The 13,216-nt window shown below is 49.6% G+C and overlaps 1 protein-coding gene across 4 annotated transcripts in view; it reads right to left on the bottom strand.

Moving 5' to 3' along the window:
• The window catches only part of PLEKHM2 (pleckstrin homology and RUN domain containing M2), a 39,567-nt gene extending 26,351 nt beyond the window's left edge, over window positions 1–13,216 (bottom strand). For 2 of the 4 annotated variants that reach the window (XM_040263999.1, XM_040264000.1), the window contains exon 1: window positions 13,109–13,216. In XM_040263999.1, coding sequence (XP_040119933.1) covers window positions 13,109–13,168 — 60 coding nt within the window. In that variant the 5' untranslated portion in view covers window positions 13,169–13,216. The remainder of the gene's footprint in view (window positions 1–13,108) is intronic. The other 2 variants (XM_040264001.1, XM_040264003.1) reach the window with 1 other exon arrangement.

Raw genomic sequence — 13,216 nt, 5'->3', positions numbered from 1 at the left:
TGCACTCCTGCAAGCCAAGAAATGCCTGACTCAGAGCATTTTAATTAGGGTCAGTCCCACTCTCTGCTCCGAGCTGAAACAGCCTGGCCCTTTCGGCCTTGCCTCTCTCATAGATGCGTAGCCATGAAATGGTTTTTAGTTTTATGGTTGGTATCAAGACATCCTTCCAGAATTGGTCCCTGATGGCTAACTCAAGGGCAGCTCCGACAGGTTAAAAACAGCCAGAAGGAAATGAGCCGTTACAGTTGTCCTCCCGTCTTTCTCCCTGGTCAGCCAAGACCAAAGAGGCTGTGGTGCTGCCCAGCAGACAGACAGGGAATCTGGAGTGTCGCTCGGCTGGCTACTCACAGGCTGTATGGGGTGGAGGGAGCAGAGGGGCATGGGGGAATCCCATTCCTATATTTCAGAGCAGGATAAAATCCCTGCCCCAGTAAAGCCAGGAGAGTCTGCGAGGCTGGAGAGACCCAGGGCTGACGACACACTCATGTGAACCGCCCAACCACTTCAGGGCTCCATCCTCGCTCAGCACACACAGACCTCGAACGCAGGAGTCCCTCCTGCTGCCCAGGGAGGATGTCACCAGGTAACAGCAGCCACCCTAGTGGCTCCATGGAGACCAGATGTATTTAGACGACAGTGTTCAGAGCAGCCTCCTCAGTCCGGGTCTAGGAAGTAGAAATCCAAAAGGAGAAGAGAACCCAACTGAAGGGGGGGTGGGCAGCTACCTGACCTCAAAGCACCTTTTACCTATTAAGCCAATGGCAGCCCTGGCCACACGAGCTCAACCCAGACTCAGAGCCACCAGGAGCTACAGGACCCCCTGGGACACCTCGTCTCGGGGGCTGCCTCTCTCGGGTTGCAGGTGTGCTGAAGGTGACGGACGAGGCCTGCAGGGAGTGTAGAGGCCTCTGCCTGCCTTGCCTTTGGGATTCTAGCCACCGAGGGTCTCCTGCTGGGTCAAACCATGCCTGTGGCCCTTGGGAACACTTGCTCTTCTTTCCAAGGCAGACACTTCGAGGACAGGCAGACATCAGGCCGTGTGATACCATCTATTACCTTTGGGGTCAGAATGGCCCCATATCTTGATGCCTGGACATGCCCAGGGAGAGGGACCCTAGGAGGGTTCATCCTTGGCAGAGATGGCAGGAGAAGTGTTGGTGTGGCCGCCCACCCTGATTCTGCACCAGTAGTTTGCACTGGCTTCAGATACTGCCTCTCATGGATCTAAGAGACAACCAGGGCTTATCACCCACCTTCTCAAAAATAAATAGAAATAAATAAATAAATAAAGCAGGCAGGCTAGAGTCTTCTAAGTCTTAGCAAAGCTTCTTAAGAACAATAATGCCTGCTTTACATGATCCAAGGAACGAGAGGCTACTGCCAACAGCACATCTGGAAAGATGCTCCACTGGAATTGAAGGCAAGTCTGGGTGTGGGTCAGGATGAAGAAGTTTGGAATCTAAGGGCGGAAGAGACCTAGAGACCACATGGCTGCTGCCAGCTCCCGCTCCCATCGCAGCGGGATGCGGTGGCCCCACGGCAGCGGTACCAGGATGGAGCAGAATTGTGTGTGCTGTGTGTTCTTTCAGGCCGCTGGCTGACTTCCAGGTCTCTGGTGTTTGCCCAGGGACCTCTTGAGGGGAGGGGGGCCTCATGGCATCTTCCTCTCCTGGAGCCTCTCATTCAGGGGGGTGTGGGGGGAGTTGCAGTGAGTGAGGAAGAGGGTCTCAGTGATGGGACTTTACTGAATGAGCTGAAAGTCAGAGGAATAACCACTTAGCCAGAACCCTCATCTCCTGGGCAGGGAGGCTGGGGTCCAGAGAGCTAAGGACAGGCTCCGACCTCTTGGCTTTGCTTAGCGGTCCTCCTGCTTCACTGCAGCGTTCCGGTTGGGTGTGCTCAGACACCACAGAAGGGGCTACTACTGGAGTCCCTTCTGCTCCCATTCCCTCAGGGATAATGCAAAGGTCAGGGGCACCTGCTGCCACCATCTGGAAAGTGCTCATCCCAGTGTCTTACTGAGGAGGGCAGAGCAGGAGGCGCTGGCCCACTCCCAGGGCTCTGTGGAATGGGAGCTGGGGCGACAATGTCGGGAATGTCCCAGCTGCTTCCTTCCTAGACAACACGAGAATAATGTCAACAGAGGCCAAGGCCCACTGGTGTCCACCGCCCCACCAATCCTGGGCAACCACAGTGATTCTAACTCATTGTCCTCATTTAATCCCTCACCTGAGATCCCACCCTACCTTAGCCTGAAAATAGCCCATTTCCAAATGACAATCAGTTATAGTAGATTGTCAACCCAGACATCATCCCTGCACAAGAACCAATCAGAAAGCCTGCGATTCAGAGATGACCGGCCTGGTTTCTCAGTGGGCATGAAAAACCTGGTCCTGCAGCCAACGGCCCTTCCCAGGAAAGGCTTCTGCCCAGGCTGGGGCATCGTGGGACTGACTGGCTCCCCCGACTTGTAGGGGTACATAAAGGGTATGCTGTTTGTTTACCATGGGCCTGCATTGTTCCTGAAGCAAGTTGGGTGAAATCAATGCTTCTTAACCATTCATTTACCACTAAATATACCTAATTATACAACTTTCTTTCCCACCTCCCAAATCACTGCTTATTAGACCCTCTGCCGGAGTTGGCAGGCTCTCTGCTTTACTGGCAGCTCTGTTCAAAGACATGCAGGGAAAAAGCACAGGTAGCTGGGGAGCTTCCTTGGTGGTCCAGTGGTAAAGAATCTACCTGCCACACAGGTTTGACCCCTGATCTGGGAAGATCCCACATGCTGCAGAGCAACAAAGCCCGTGCGACACAAGAAAAGCCACCACAATGAGAAGCCCAAGCACTGCAACGAGGGAAACGCCTGTGCAGCAGTGAAGACCCAGTACAGCCAAGAAGAAATAATGAACAAAATTATTAAAAAAAAAAAAAAAAAAAAAGCAGATACTTGGGAATTCCCTGGTGGTCCAGTAGTTAGGACTCTGTGCCCCCACTGCAGGGGACCTGCGTCTGATCTCTGGTTGGGGAACTAGGATCCCACAAGCCACACAGCATGGCCAAAAAAACAAAAAAAACAGGTATTTGAATTATCCATGGATTTCATTTTTTGTACTTTCTCTGGGGTGTTAAGGGCTTCCCTGGTAGCTCAGAAGGTAAAGAATCCACCTGCAATGCGGGAGACCTGCGTTGGGAAGATCCCCTGGAGAAGGCAATGGCTACCCACTCCAGTATTCTGGCCTGGAGAATTCCATGGACTGTATAGTCCATAGGGTGGCAAAGAGTCAGACTTGACTGAGCAACTTTCACTTTTGGGATGTTAAAGCTGAGCGCCAAAGAATTAATGCTTTTGAACTGTGGTGTTGGAGAAGACTCTTGAGAGTCCCTTGGACTGCAAGGAGATCAAACCAGTATATCCTAAAGGAAATCCATCCTAAATATGCATTGGAAAGACTGATGCTTAAGCTGAAGCTCCAATACTTTGGCCACCTGATGTGAAGAGCTGACTCACTGGAAAAGGCAGGAGGAGAAGGGGACGACAGCGGATGAGATGGTTGGATGGCCTCTCTGACTCGATGGATGAGAGTTTGAGCAAGCTCTAGGACTTGGTGATGGACAGGGAAGCCTGGTATGCTGCAGTCCATGGGGTCGCAAAGAGTCGGACACAACAGTGACTGAACTGAACTGGGGTGTTGGAACAATGACAGCATTTGGGAACTGGCCTAGTTGGGCACAGATCTCTTGGGTAATTTGACAGAATATGTTTCCAGAGCATTTAAATGCTCCTCTGTGCTGGCAAGGGAGTGTTCCAGTGTCCCTGGGTACCCTGCGTGTTCTGCCTCTGAACTCAGCACAGGGTTGACCCTGATGGAGGGCCAAAGGCCCCTCTTTAGAGTGGACAGGAAGATGCAAGAGGCCCTCCCAAGAGGTCCCTGGGCAAACACCAGAGACCTGGAAGCCAACCAGGGGCCTGAAAGGACACATGGCATGCAGGATTCTCCACCATCCATGTGCCGCTGCGCTGGAGGCAGAAGCTAGTGGAGACCCTGCTGTTTTCTGAGCACTCACATTCAGGGTTGTGTGTGGCACTGGTGGGAGGAGGAAGGGAGTTTTTCAAAGCCTTGTTTTCAAAGCCTGGGAGCCTTCGCTGGCTCTGGGTTCATCTTTCACTTCCCTTTTCCCTGCAACATGGCCTCAGCTGTACTTCCCCCACCCAGAAAGCCAGATTGCTGCTGAGGAAAATGGCCATCAGGTCACCATCTAAACCACGACTTAGGTTGGGAGGACACTCCTGCCTCCTCCTAAGGTCTGTGTGATACAGTCAGAGACTTTATTTACTATCATTAAAAAAAATAATATTATTTATCTATGGCTGCGCTGGGTCTTCACTGCTGTGTGTAGGATTTCCCTAGTGTTCAGCAGGGGCTCTTCTGTGCTTGTGGCACACGGGCTTCTCATCGTTGTGGCGTCGCTTGCTCTACGGCGCTGGGGCTTCAGCAGGCGCAGCACTCGGGCTCAGTAGTTGTGGCTCACGGGCTTAGTTGCCCTGCAGCATGTGGAATCTTCCCAGACTAGGGACCAAACTCATGTCCCCCACACTGGCAGGCAGGTAGATTTTTAACCACTGGACCACCAGGCAAGTCCAACAGTCAGAGACTTTAGAGGCTGAAAGTGTAACTGCAGGGTTAGGAAGTGTGTTGAGAACTCCATGTATTACAAACCCATAATGGTTATTAAAGGAGATCCAGGGGATTGAATGCATCAAGTGTAAGGATTCCTCTGCTCTGCTCACTCCCCTTCAGGCCAGTGTGTCTAGACACTTCATACCTCAGCAGTCTGCAGCCCCCCAAAAACAAAGAACTTACAGTGATTTATTAGAGTATAAGCATAAATATATAATCAATTTGTATATTAAAAGATAAACACACACACCCCAAAGGGTAGAAGTGTGAACAGAGGCTGACTACTTTCAAAAATTACCTGCAGATTTCAAGTCTACATTAGTTCTTCCCTTGTTCTTACATATTACTGGATTTTTTAGAATCTTCTACTTCCAGCTCTCAAGTACAGACACCCAAGGAGGAGGGTAGTCTTTAGGAAAGGAATATTTTCTTCCTTCTACATTTCTATAATGTTTGTGAACACTTAGAAGCAAAAGGAGAAGATAAACTACAAATACCTAAGATGGGAGAATGTCTGTGGTGCAGGGCCAGCTGCTTTGCTGAAAAGACAGAGAAGCTCTCGGGGCCCTGAGTGGTTGTAACAGTGACCTGTGGTATGACCTGTAACAATGACCTGCTGGTAACAATGACCCTGGGTGGCTGTAACAATGACCTGACCTCTCAGCTCCAGCCAAATGGACGCTCCCAGAAACTGTCCTTATTCTCCTGCTTCAAACTGAAGTTCTAGGACATTCACACCACAAACAAACCACGATGAGGAGGAGGACAGGGCTGGAAAGGGATGGTCACCTTAGTTCAGACCCCAGGGAGGAGAGCTCTGGGCCCAGGGTCACCCACTCCAACCTTGCACTGTGGGGTCCCGGCTCCATCAGCATTGAGGTCGCCCAGAAGAGCTTTTTATCTATGGAGGAAAAGCCCTGTTTGCTCCCCTAGGACATAAGGGAACCCCCAGCCTCAGGGGCGCCACACTCTCCTTGCCATGGTGGCAAATTGTGATGCCGGAGATGAGCAGTGAAGACCTGAACGGTGAGAATGACCCAACCAAGAGCCCCCTGCTGCTACTGCGTTGCTTCAGTCGTGTCCGACTCTACGCAATCCCATAAATGGCAGCCCACCAGGCTCCCCTGTCCCTGGGATTCTCCAGGCAAGAACACTGGGGTGGGTTGCCATTTCCTTCTCCAATGCATGAAAGTGAAAAATGAAAATGAAGTCGCTCAGTCGTGCCCGACTCTTCATGACCCCATGGACTGCAGCCTACCAGGCTCCTCCAACCATGGGATTTTCCAGGCAAGAGTACTGGAGTGGGGTGCCATAGAGCACCTACATATGCCAACTTTCTCTTCCCACAATGCTCACACCCCGAATATCCGCTCCTTTCTTTTCACATTGAAACGTCTTGCCCACTCTACCCTCACTCAATCTTAGTTTTTAGGCCTGACATTTCCATCAGCCAGCAGCAGCCTTCTAGTTTTGCTGGGAATTTCTTTCCACAATGGGCTCCAGCTAGATGAGTTTGAGGGGGACCCACAGGAACGGCCACTGCTCCTTCTGACACTTGGAGTGTCCACTGTGACTACAGAGATGGCTGGGGACTGTCCTGACTAACGGGGGCTGCTGCCGCCACCAGATGGAGACCTGTTTCCGTGTGGCCACCATTCATCACATAGGGCTGTGCAATTTGGACAAGCCCAATGCTAGAGCCAAGGCACGGAGAAAGAGAGGGCCCCGGGTGGCCTGCGATGGGGCAGCAAGGACCACAGTGTCACCAGGCTTCAAACAGAGCCCTAATGTCTTATAAAAGGAGAACCATGGTGAAGTGGACAGGCAGGGCTCAGAGCAGTGACCACTTCTCACTGGCGTCTCATGCTGGGCCTGGGTGGGGTCACTCAGGGGGTCAGGGATACACTTAAGTGGTTCCTGCTTGAGGGCCCTTGGGTCCCTCCCACCCTCTTCAGGGAGCCTCTGTGCTGTGAGAGAGGACAGGGGCAGAGAGACAGCTATCAGTGACCTCAGGACTCGGGCAGGGGATGGGGAGCCCTTAGCATTTCTGTTTATAAAATGTGTGTGTGGATATTTATTATTTTATTAAGCTCTTTGCCAGGGTGACTCAGGTCATTAGGGGTTTTCAGAATGCTTAAGATTTTCAAACTCTTAAGGGTTTTTCCATGAAGCCAAGAGAACAAAACTATTGATTGAAACCAAATGGTCAGTGTAATCCCCACATAGATCTAACTACCAGGCCCCACTCTGGGAATGAGATGCTCGAGCTCATTTTTAATGTATAAGCAGATCTAACCTCTCTGGAGGAGTGGAAAACAGGAAAGACACAAGCCTCACCACTGGAGCCAGCTGCATGGCCAGGCGAGGTTGAACAGCTGCAGCTCTAAGACCAGTATCTGCAGACCCCAACTGGGAGACCCCCGCTCTGCACAGGGTGTGTGTCTGGCTAGAAATAGAAGACCATTCAGAGCTCACTCCAGAGGGGCAATCCACCGAGAGTGAGGGCGGTGGGGACTTGGCCTGTCCTCTGCAGGAGAAGGCTGTCCCAGCCCGGGAACATTCTCTCAAAGAGGGGTTACTTCATCAAAATCCATTTATTCACCCTGTTTAAGGGGATCTAAATTGAAGCTGAGGAGGTAGAGAACTGGGGCCACTTACCTTTTATTTTATACACTTCTGAGGTATTTGTGTGTTTTTTTAAAAAACAACTACTAGTTTTCCTAGGCAAAGGTCTCACTCAACCATCGCAGTCAGTGTCCCTCCTGCAAGTCATGTTACCTCTTGAGGCAAGTCCCTGACCGGCCCCCCACCCTCCCACTCCCTCCAGCAGACCCCTCTTGCTCACCACCTTATCCTGCCTGGCCTTCAAGCCACATCACAACCAGAAGGTCTTTGAATTGGTTTGTGTGTATGCACACTATGTCGGGTCCGACTCTTTGCAACCCCACAGATTGTAGCCTGCCGGGAACCTCTATCCATGAGATTTCCCCAGGCAAAAACATTGGAGTGGGTTACCATTTCCTTCTCCAGGGCATCTTCCCGACCCAGGGATCAAAACTACATCTCTTGCATCTCCTGCATTAGCAGGCAGATTCTTTACCAGCTGAGCCACCGGGAAAGCCCTTGAATTGCTCTGTCTGCTAATGTATCACTCTCCCCTCCTACTGGAATATCCACTCCACAGATCTTGTCTGCCGTGCTCGCTTTTACCTTTCAGGGCCAAGGGCACTCAGGACAGAAGGTGATCAGCAAAAGTTTTTGAAAGTCAGGATTACCTGGACATCCGGTAGTATTAACGGGAGTGACTGCATTGGCTCCACAAACCTGGCATGGTGCAAAAATCCAGTGACAATACAGACTTCATTAACTATATGGAACCAGCCATCACACCAATTTCTCTGAACATGATCCCCAGCCTACCCTAGGGAGACTATTTTTGTGCACAAATAGTAGCTCTGCGCCAAATCCAGCCTGCAACCTGTATATGCAAAAAAGGTTTAGGGGAACACAGCCACACCCATACATGTATGGCTTGTCTGTGCTTGCTTTTGAGTTGAACTGAAGAGTTTCGACAAAGACCACATGGGCTGAAAATATTCACCATCTGGCCTGTGAGGAAAAAGTCTGACAAACTGTGAGCATGAAGAAACAGAAGTATAGTGTAAGACTTTGAAAACTACCCCAGAGGAAAAAACGGCAGGGTTCACACAGACACTCGCCGGTGCTAGTGGTAGCTAATATCTTATTCAGGCCTTGTTATGTGCGAGATACTGTGCTCTAAGATATTTTGCTCTGAGTGTACCATCTCCTGTAATTTAATTCTCATTACAACTGTGAGTAGGTTCTGATTGCTGAGGCTAAATGAGGTCCAGTAATTTGCCAGGGTCAACAGAGTCAGTGGCAAACCTAATTCAAAACCCAAGCGAGGTCTGTGTGCTCTGAAACTTGCACTTTGAGCCACCATGCTGGACAGCTTCCATGGAAAGCACTTTCCAGCCACAGTGAAGGGAACTCTCAGTACTCTTGAGACTGGCATGTCTCCTCATTGTCCTCAGAAGACCACCCGGACGTCCCTGCTGCCTTGGGATACTTTGTTGTTTTTGTTCAGTCACTCAGTTGTGTCCAACTCTTTGCGACCCCATGGAGGGCAGCACGCTAGGCTTCCCTGTCCTTCACTGTCTCTTGGAGTTTGCTTATTGAGTTGATGATGCCACTCAACCATCTCATCCTTGGGGATGTTAAATGCCCACTATTTTCTATCTTAAATGCCCACTTCTTTTCTGTCTCTGAATTCTACTGATTTGTCAAGATTCTGTACAAGCTCGGCTTCTCTGAAGCTTCTCCTTGTCCTGGTGATTAATTCTTCACCTGGTTAAAATTCTTCCTCCAACCAATATATGAACTGTTGGAGGGTAAAGGCTGCCTTCATCAGCACAGAACCTTTGCTCAGACTGCAAGCATATGCAACAGACATGCTCCTCAGAAACAAAACAAAACTCTCATGAAAACCACAGCCTCCTCTCCCCTGGAGAAGATGCTACTTAATAGACCAGTTCAAATGCCAGTTCAAAATGCCAACACTGCCTTTGACTTGGATGTCTCTCTCTCTAGCTGTTAACAAATTGGCAACCACAAGCTTTATCATCTGCACCTGAGACGTTTCATAAGGAACGTGCCTTTCATTGCTATCATTGTCATTTTCCTGTGCCAACTATTAAATTCTCCAGTTCTCTCCAATCCCCACAGATTCTGCCTTCATATCAGCTACTGCATCTCTTGTGTTACAGGGCACGTTCAGCATCACAAAATCTCGATGTGAGAATAGCTGAACTCAACAAGGCTCTTCAGAGTCCCTTGGACAGCAAGGAGATCAAACCAGTCAATCCTAAAGGAAATCAACCCTGACTATTCATTGGAAGGACTGAGGCTGAAGCTCCAATAATTTGGCCACCTCATACGAAGAGCTCACTGGAAAAGACTATGATACTGGGAAAGACTGAGGGCAGGAGGAGAAGGGGGCAACAGAGGATGAGATGGTTGGATGGCATCATCAACTCAATGGCCATGAGTTTGAGAAAACTCTGGAAGATAGTGAAGGATAGGGAAGCTTGATGTACTGCAGTCCATAGCATTTCAAAGAGTTGGAAACAACTGAGCGACTGAACAGCAACGCTGCTTAGGGAGAGTGGTTGCACTTGGGGGCATCATTTCTGGGGCGATGGCTATAGTTGTTTCTTGCCGTAGGTGCTGGATACATGGATGTACTCACTTTGTGAGAACCCATTCAACTGTATGTTTAGAATTGTAGGTATATTCTATTTCAATAAAAAGTTCTCAAATATCCTGTGTAAACATAGCTTACACATGTGTATCTTTTTTTTTTTTTTGCAGAAACCCACACCTCATTTTATTCATGAAACATCCTTAAAAAGGACGGGTCAGACCATCTTACCAGAGGTAGCATGGAAGAAAAGGCAAAGCAACTCTCATGGTGACATAAATATGTAGGTGAGACTGATGTTCAAGGTCAAATATGACCCCAAGACTGTGAGCCCTCAAAGCCTACCCCTGTAGCTGAACTGATTCCTATTAGAAGCAGATCCTCTGATTCAGAAAACCAAATGCCCTTCATGTGTGAGAATCAAAATAGTTTTCTGAAACATGACATACAAAGGAAGTGGGTAACAAGTCTAAATGATATATAGCAATATTTAGGTGCTAAGGCCTTCAGCCATCTTCAGACCTTGTAAAAGTGAAGAACTGCCTGACCACAAACAAAGAGAAAAAGCGACCATTTATGCTATACACTGAATGTATTTGCTTTTTAGTAGTGTCTGACTCTCTGTGACCCTAGGGATTGCAGCATACCAGGCTTCCCCGTCCTTTACTATCTCCCGGAGTTTGCTCAAACTCATGTCCATTGAGTCAGTGATGCTATTCAATTATCTCATCCTCTGTTGCGCCCCCTTCTCCTCCTGCCCAAATGTATGCCCCTCCCCAAATTCAGATGTTGAAATTCTAACCACCAATGTGATGGTGTTAGGAGGTGGGGCCTTTGGGAGGTGATTAGGTCATGAAGGTGGAGTCCTCAAGAATGGGATTAGAGCTCTTATAAGAGACCCAGGAGAGCTCCCTCCCCCTAAACCATGTGAGGGCACAGGGAGAAGTCAGCAGTCTTCAGCCATAAAGACAGCCCTCATCATTTTGTTGTTGTTGATAAATCACTCAGTTGCGTAAGACTCTTTGCCACCTCCATGGACTGTAAGGCTCCTCCTGCCAGGCTCCTCTGTCCATGGGATTCTCCAGGCAAGAATACCGGAGTGGGTAGCCATCCCCTTCTCCAGGGGGTCTTCCCGACCCCAGGGATCAAACCCAGGTCTCCTGCATTGCAGGCAGATTTTTTACCATCTGAGCCACCAGGAAAATCCAGAACCTCACCATGCTGGGACTCAGTATATTCAGGCTTCCAGCCTCCAGAATCATGACAAATAAATTTATGTTGTTTTATAAGCCACCCAGTCTTCGGTGGTTTGCTTTAGCAGCCCAAACAGACTAAGACAACTTTTGAAGACTGGGTTAAGCACCATGCTAAACACCCTACACACGGACTCTCAACACATCTTCCCAAGAGCTCTGATTTTTTCCCTGCTTTATGGATGAGAAACCAAGGCACAGAGAGGGTAAGGAACCTACCTAAGGTTACACGGTTATTCATTGGCAGGGCGGAATTGAGCCCAGGCCGCCAGACTCCAGAATCCATGCTCTTAATCACGACACTTGCCATGCCTCCTGTTGTGATGTACCTGGGGACAAGTTTCCAGTTTCTAGTGTGTGACATACCTTCTTGTCATGCTTGTCCAAGCACATACCATGATAAGAATCTTGGCCAACACACCCAACTCCTTCATAAGTGGCAGGCTGACTTACAGAGGAGATCCCTGCTCTCAAAAGATTCATGCTGACGCACATGTCCAACCTCCTTCTACCCGGACTTTCCCCATTTATTTGTAAGTTAGAGATTAAAAATCAAAATGTGTGGCCTACCTGAAGCCACAATCAGCCCAGATTAGACTAGAAAGGTGCCTACCTGAAGCCACAATTAGCCCAGATTAGATTAGAAAGGTCTATTGTCCTCTTTTGTCTTCATTCCCAAAGATGATTGCTTTTAGACAAAGTATTTGCTCATCCTACACTCCTTTAGTAAGCAAAAAACAATGCCCCACTGCATAAGAAAGCTTAGGAAAACTAAAACTTTAGTCAGATGTCTATAATACTGCTTTTAGTTTTACTTTTAGAGGAACATTATAGTAAGAGCACATTTTAAATCTCCTTTACTTTTTAAGCCACATCAGTCTTTATGAACGGTTAAATTGCTGGCCTATATTGCTTTTGAGGAATTTAAGTGGGGATAGAGGGGAACATTATTGTTTAAACATAATGGCTCATCTGATGAATTCTCTTCAAAGCACTCAATCTGATGAGCCTTCTCTTACTTCTCACATCATCCCCCCACGACCTACCCCAGTTTCTGAGACTATGGGGTGAACTAGCAAGTCAAATTAGGAAAACACTGCAACAATATTCCTCAAATGATGGTCAATTCTGGTTTGGTTTTCAGTGAATATGAATCCTACCTTTTGGCATAGGGACCCTTTCTCAGATGAGCTGACTTCTTCATACAGATAGTTATTAATATATGCCTTTAATAGGTCATATTTTTTTCTCTACTTGGAATTGGGACATTGATCTCTCCTGCAGGGAGCACCATACACTGTGGTGTCACCAAGTTCTATAGGTCTCTGTCCAAAATGCAAAGTACTTTAGTTCTCAATCAAAGCTCCGAAGTGAGCCTCTTCAAAACTGCCATCCTTGGGCAAGATTATTCAAGAAACTTCCCAGGACCAGAGGCAATGTCACCCCGAACTGGGAAGACTGGAAGCTGCTTGTCACGGGCCGTCACCCTGACTGCCGACTCCCGGAGATTCAGGCACAGGGCGGATGGAGGATGCAGCGATGCCGCCCAGAGATGCGCGGCAGGTAGGGCCCTCCCAGAGCTTTTTTGCCGCTACGCTCAGAGTAGGGGGTCCTGGCGAGTGGCAGCCCCTCTAAGTGACGCAGGGCCCCTGGGCCTGGCTGTGTGGAAGCTCCCAGGACGCTGACCTCAACTTTGTTCTGTAAAAATAGCTCAGAGGCAGCGGCGCTCACGTGAGCCGCCCCGGCTTCTTCTCCATCGTCCTGGGGCTCCCGGCGGCTTCTCGTCTCCGGGGTCGCGGAGGGGAAGGGCGGTGTCCTGAGCCCCGGTGACAGGAGGGACCCCGGGCGAGCGACCCGAGGAAAGGAGGGGGCGCTGGGTGGGGTCGAGGGCCCGAGCCGGGCAGGCCGGGTTGGCCTTGGGGCCCGGGCCAGGGCGGGCAGGCCGCGCTCACCTTCTTCACCGACAGCGAGATGTTCTCCAGAATCCGGTCCTTCACCTCCCGCGGCTCCATGGCGCCGCCGCCGCCGCCGCCCCGCCGCCGCCGCTTCCCGCGCCGCGG

This window comes from Oryx dammah, unplaced genomic scaffold, assembly GCF_014754425.2.
Source record: "Oryx dammah isolate SB20612 unplaced genomic scaffold, SCBI_Odam_1.1 HiC_scaffold_21, whole genome shotgun sequence".
NCBI classification, from domain to species: domain Eukaryota; kingdom Metazoa; phylum Chordata; class Mammalia; order Artiodactyla; family Bovidae; genus Oryx; species Oryx dammah.
This window is presented reverse-complemented; position numbering and strand designations above follow the sequence as displayed.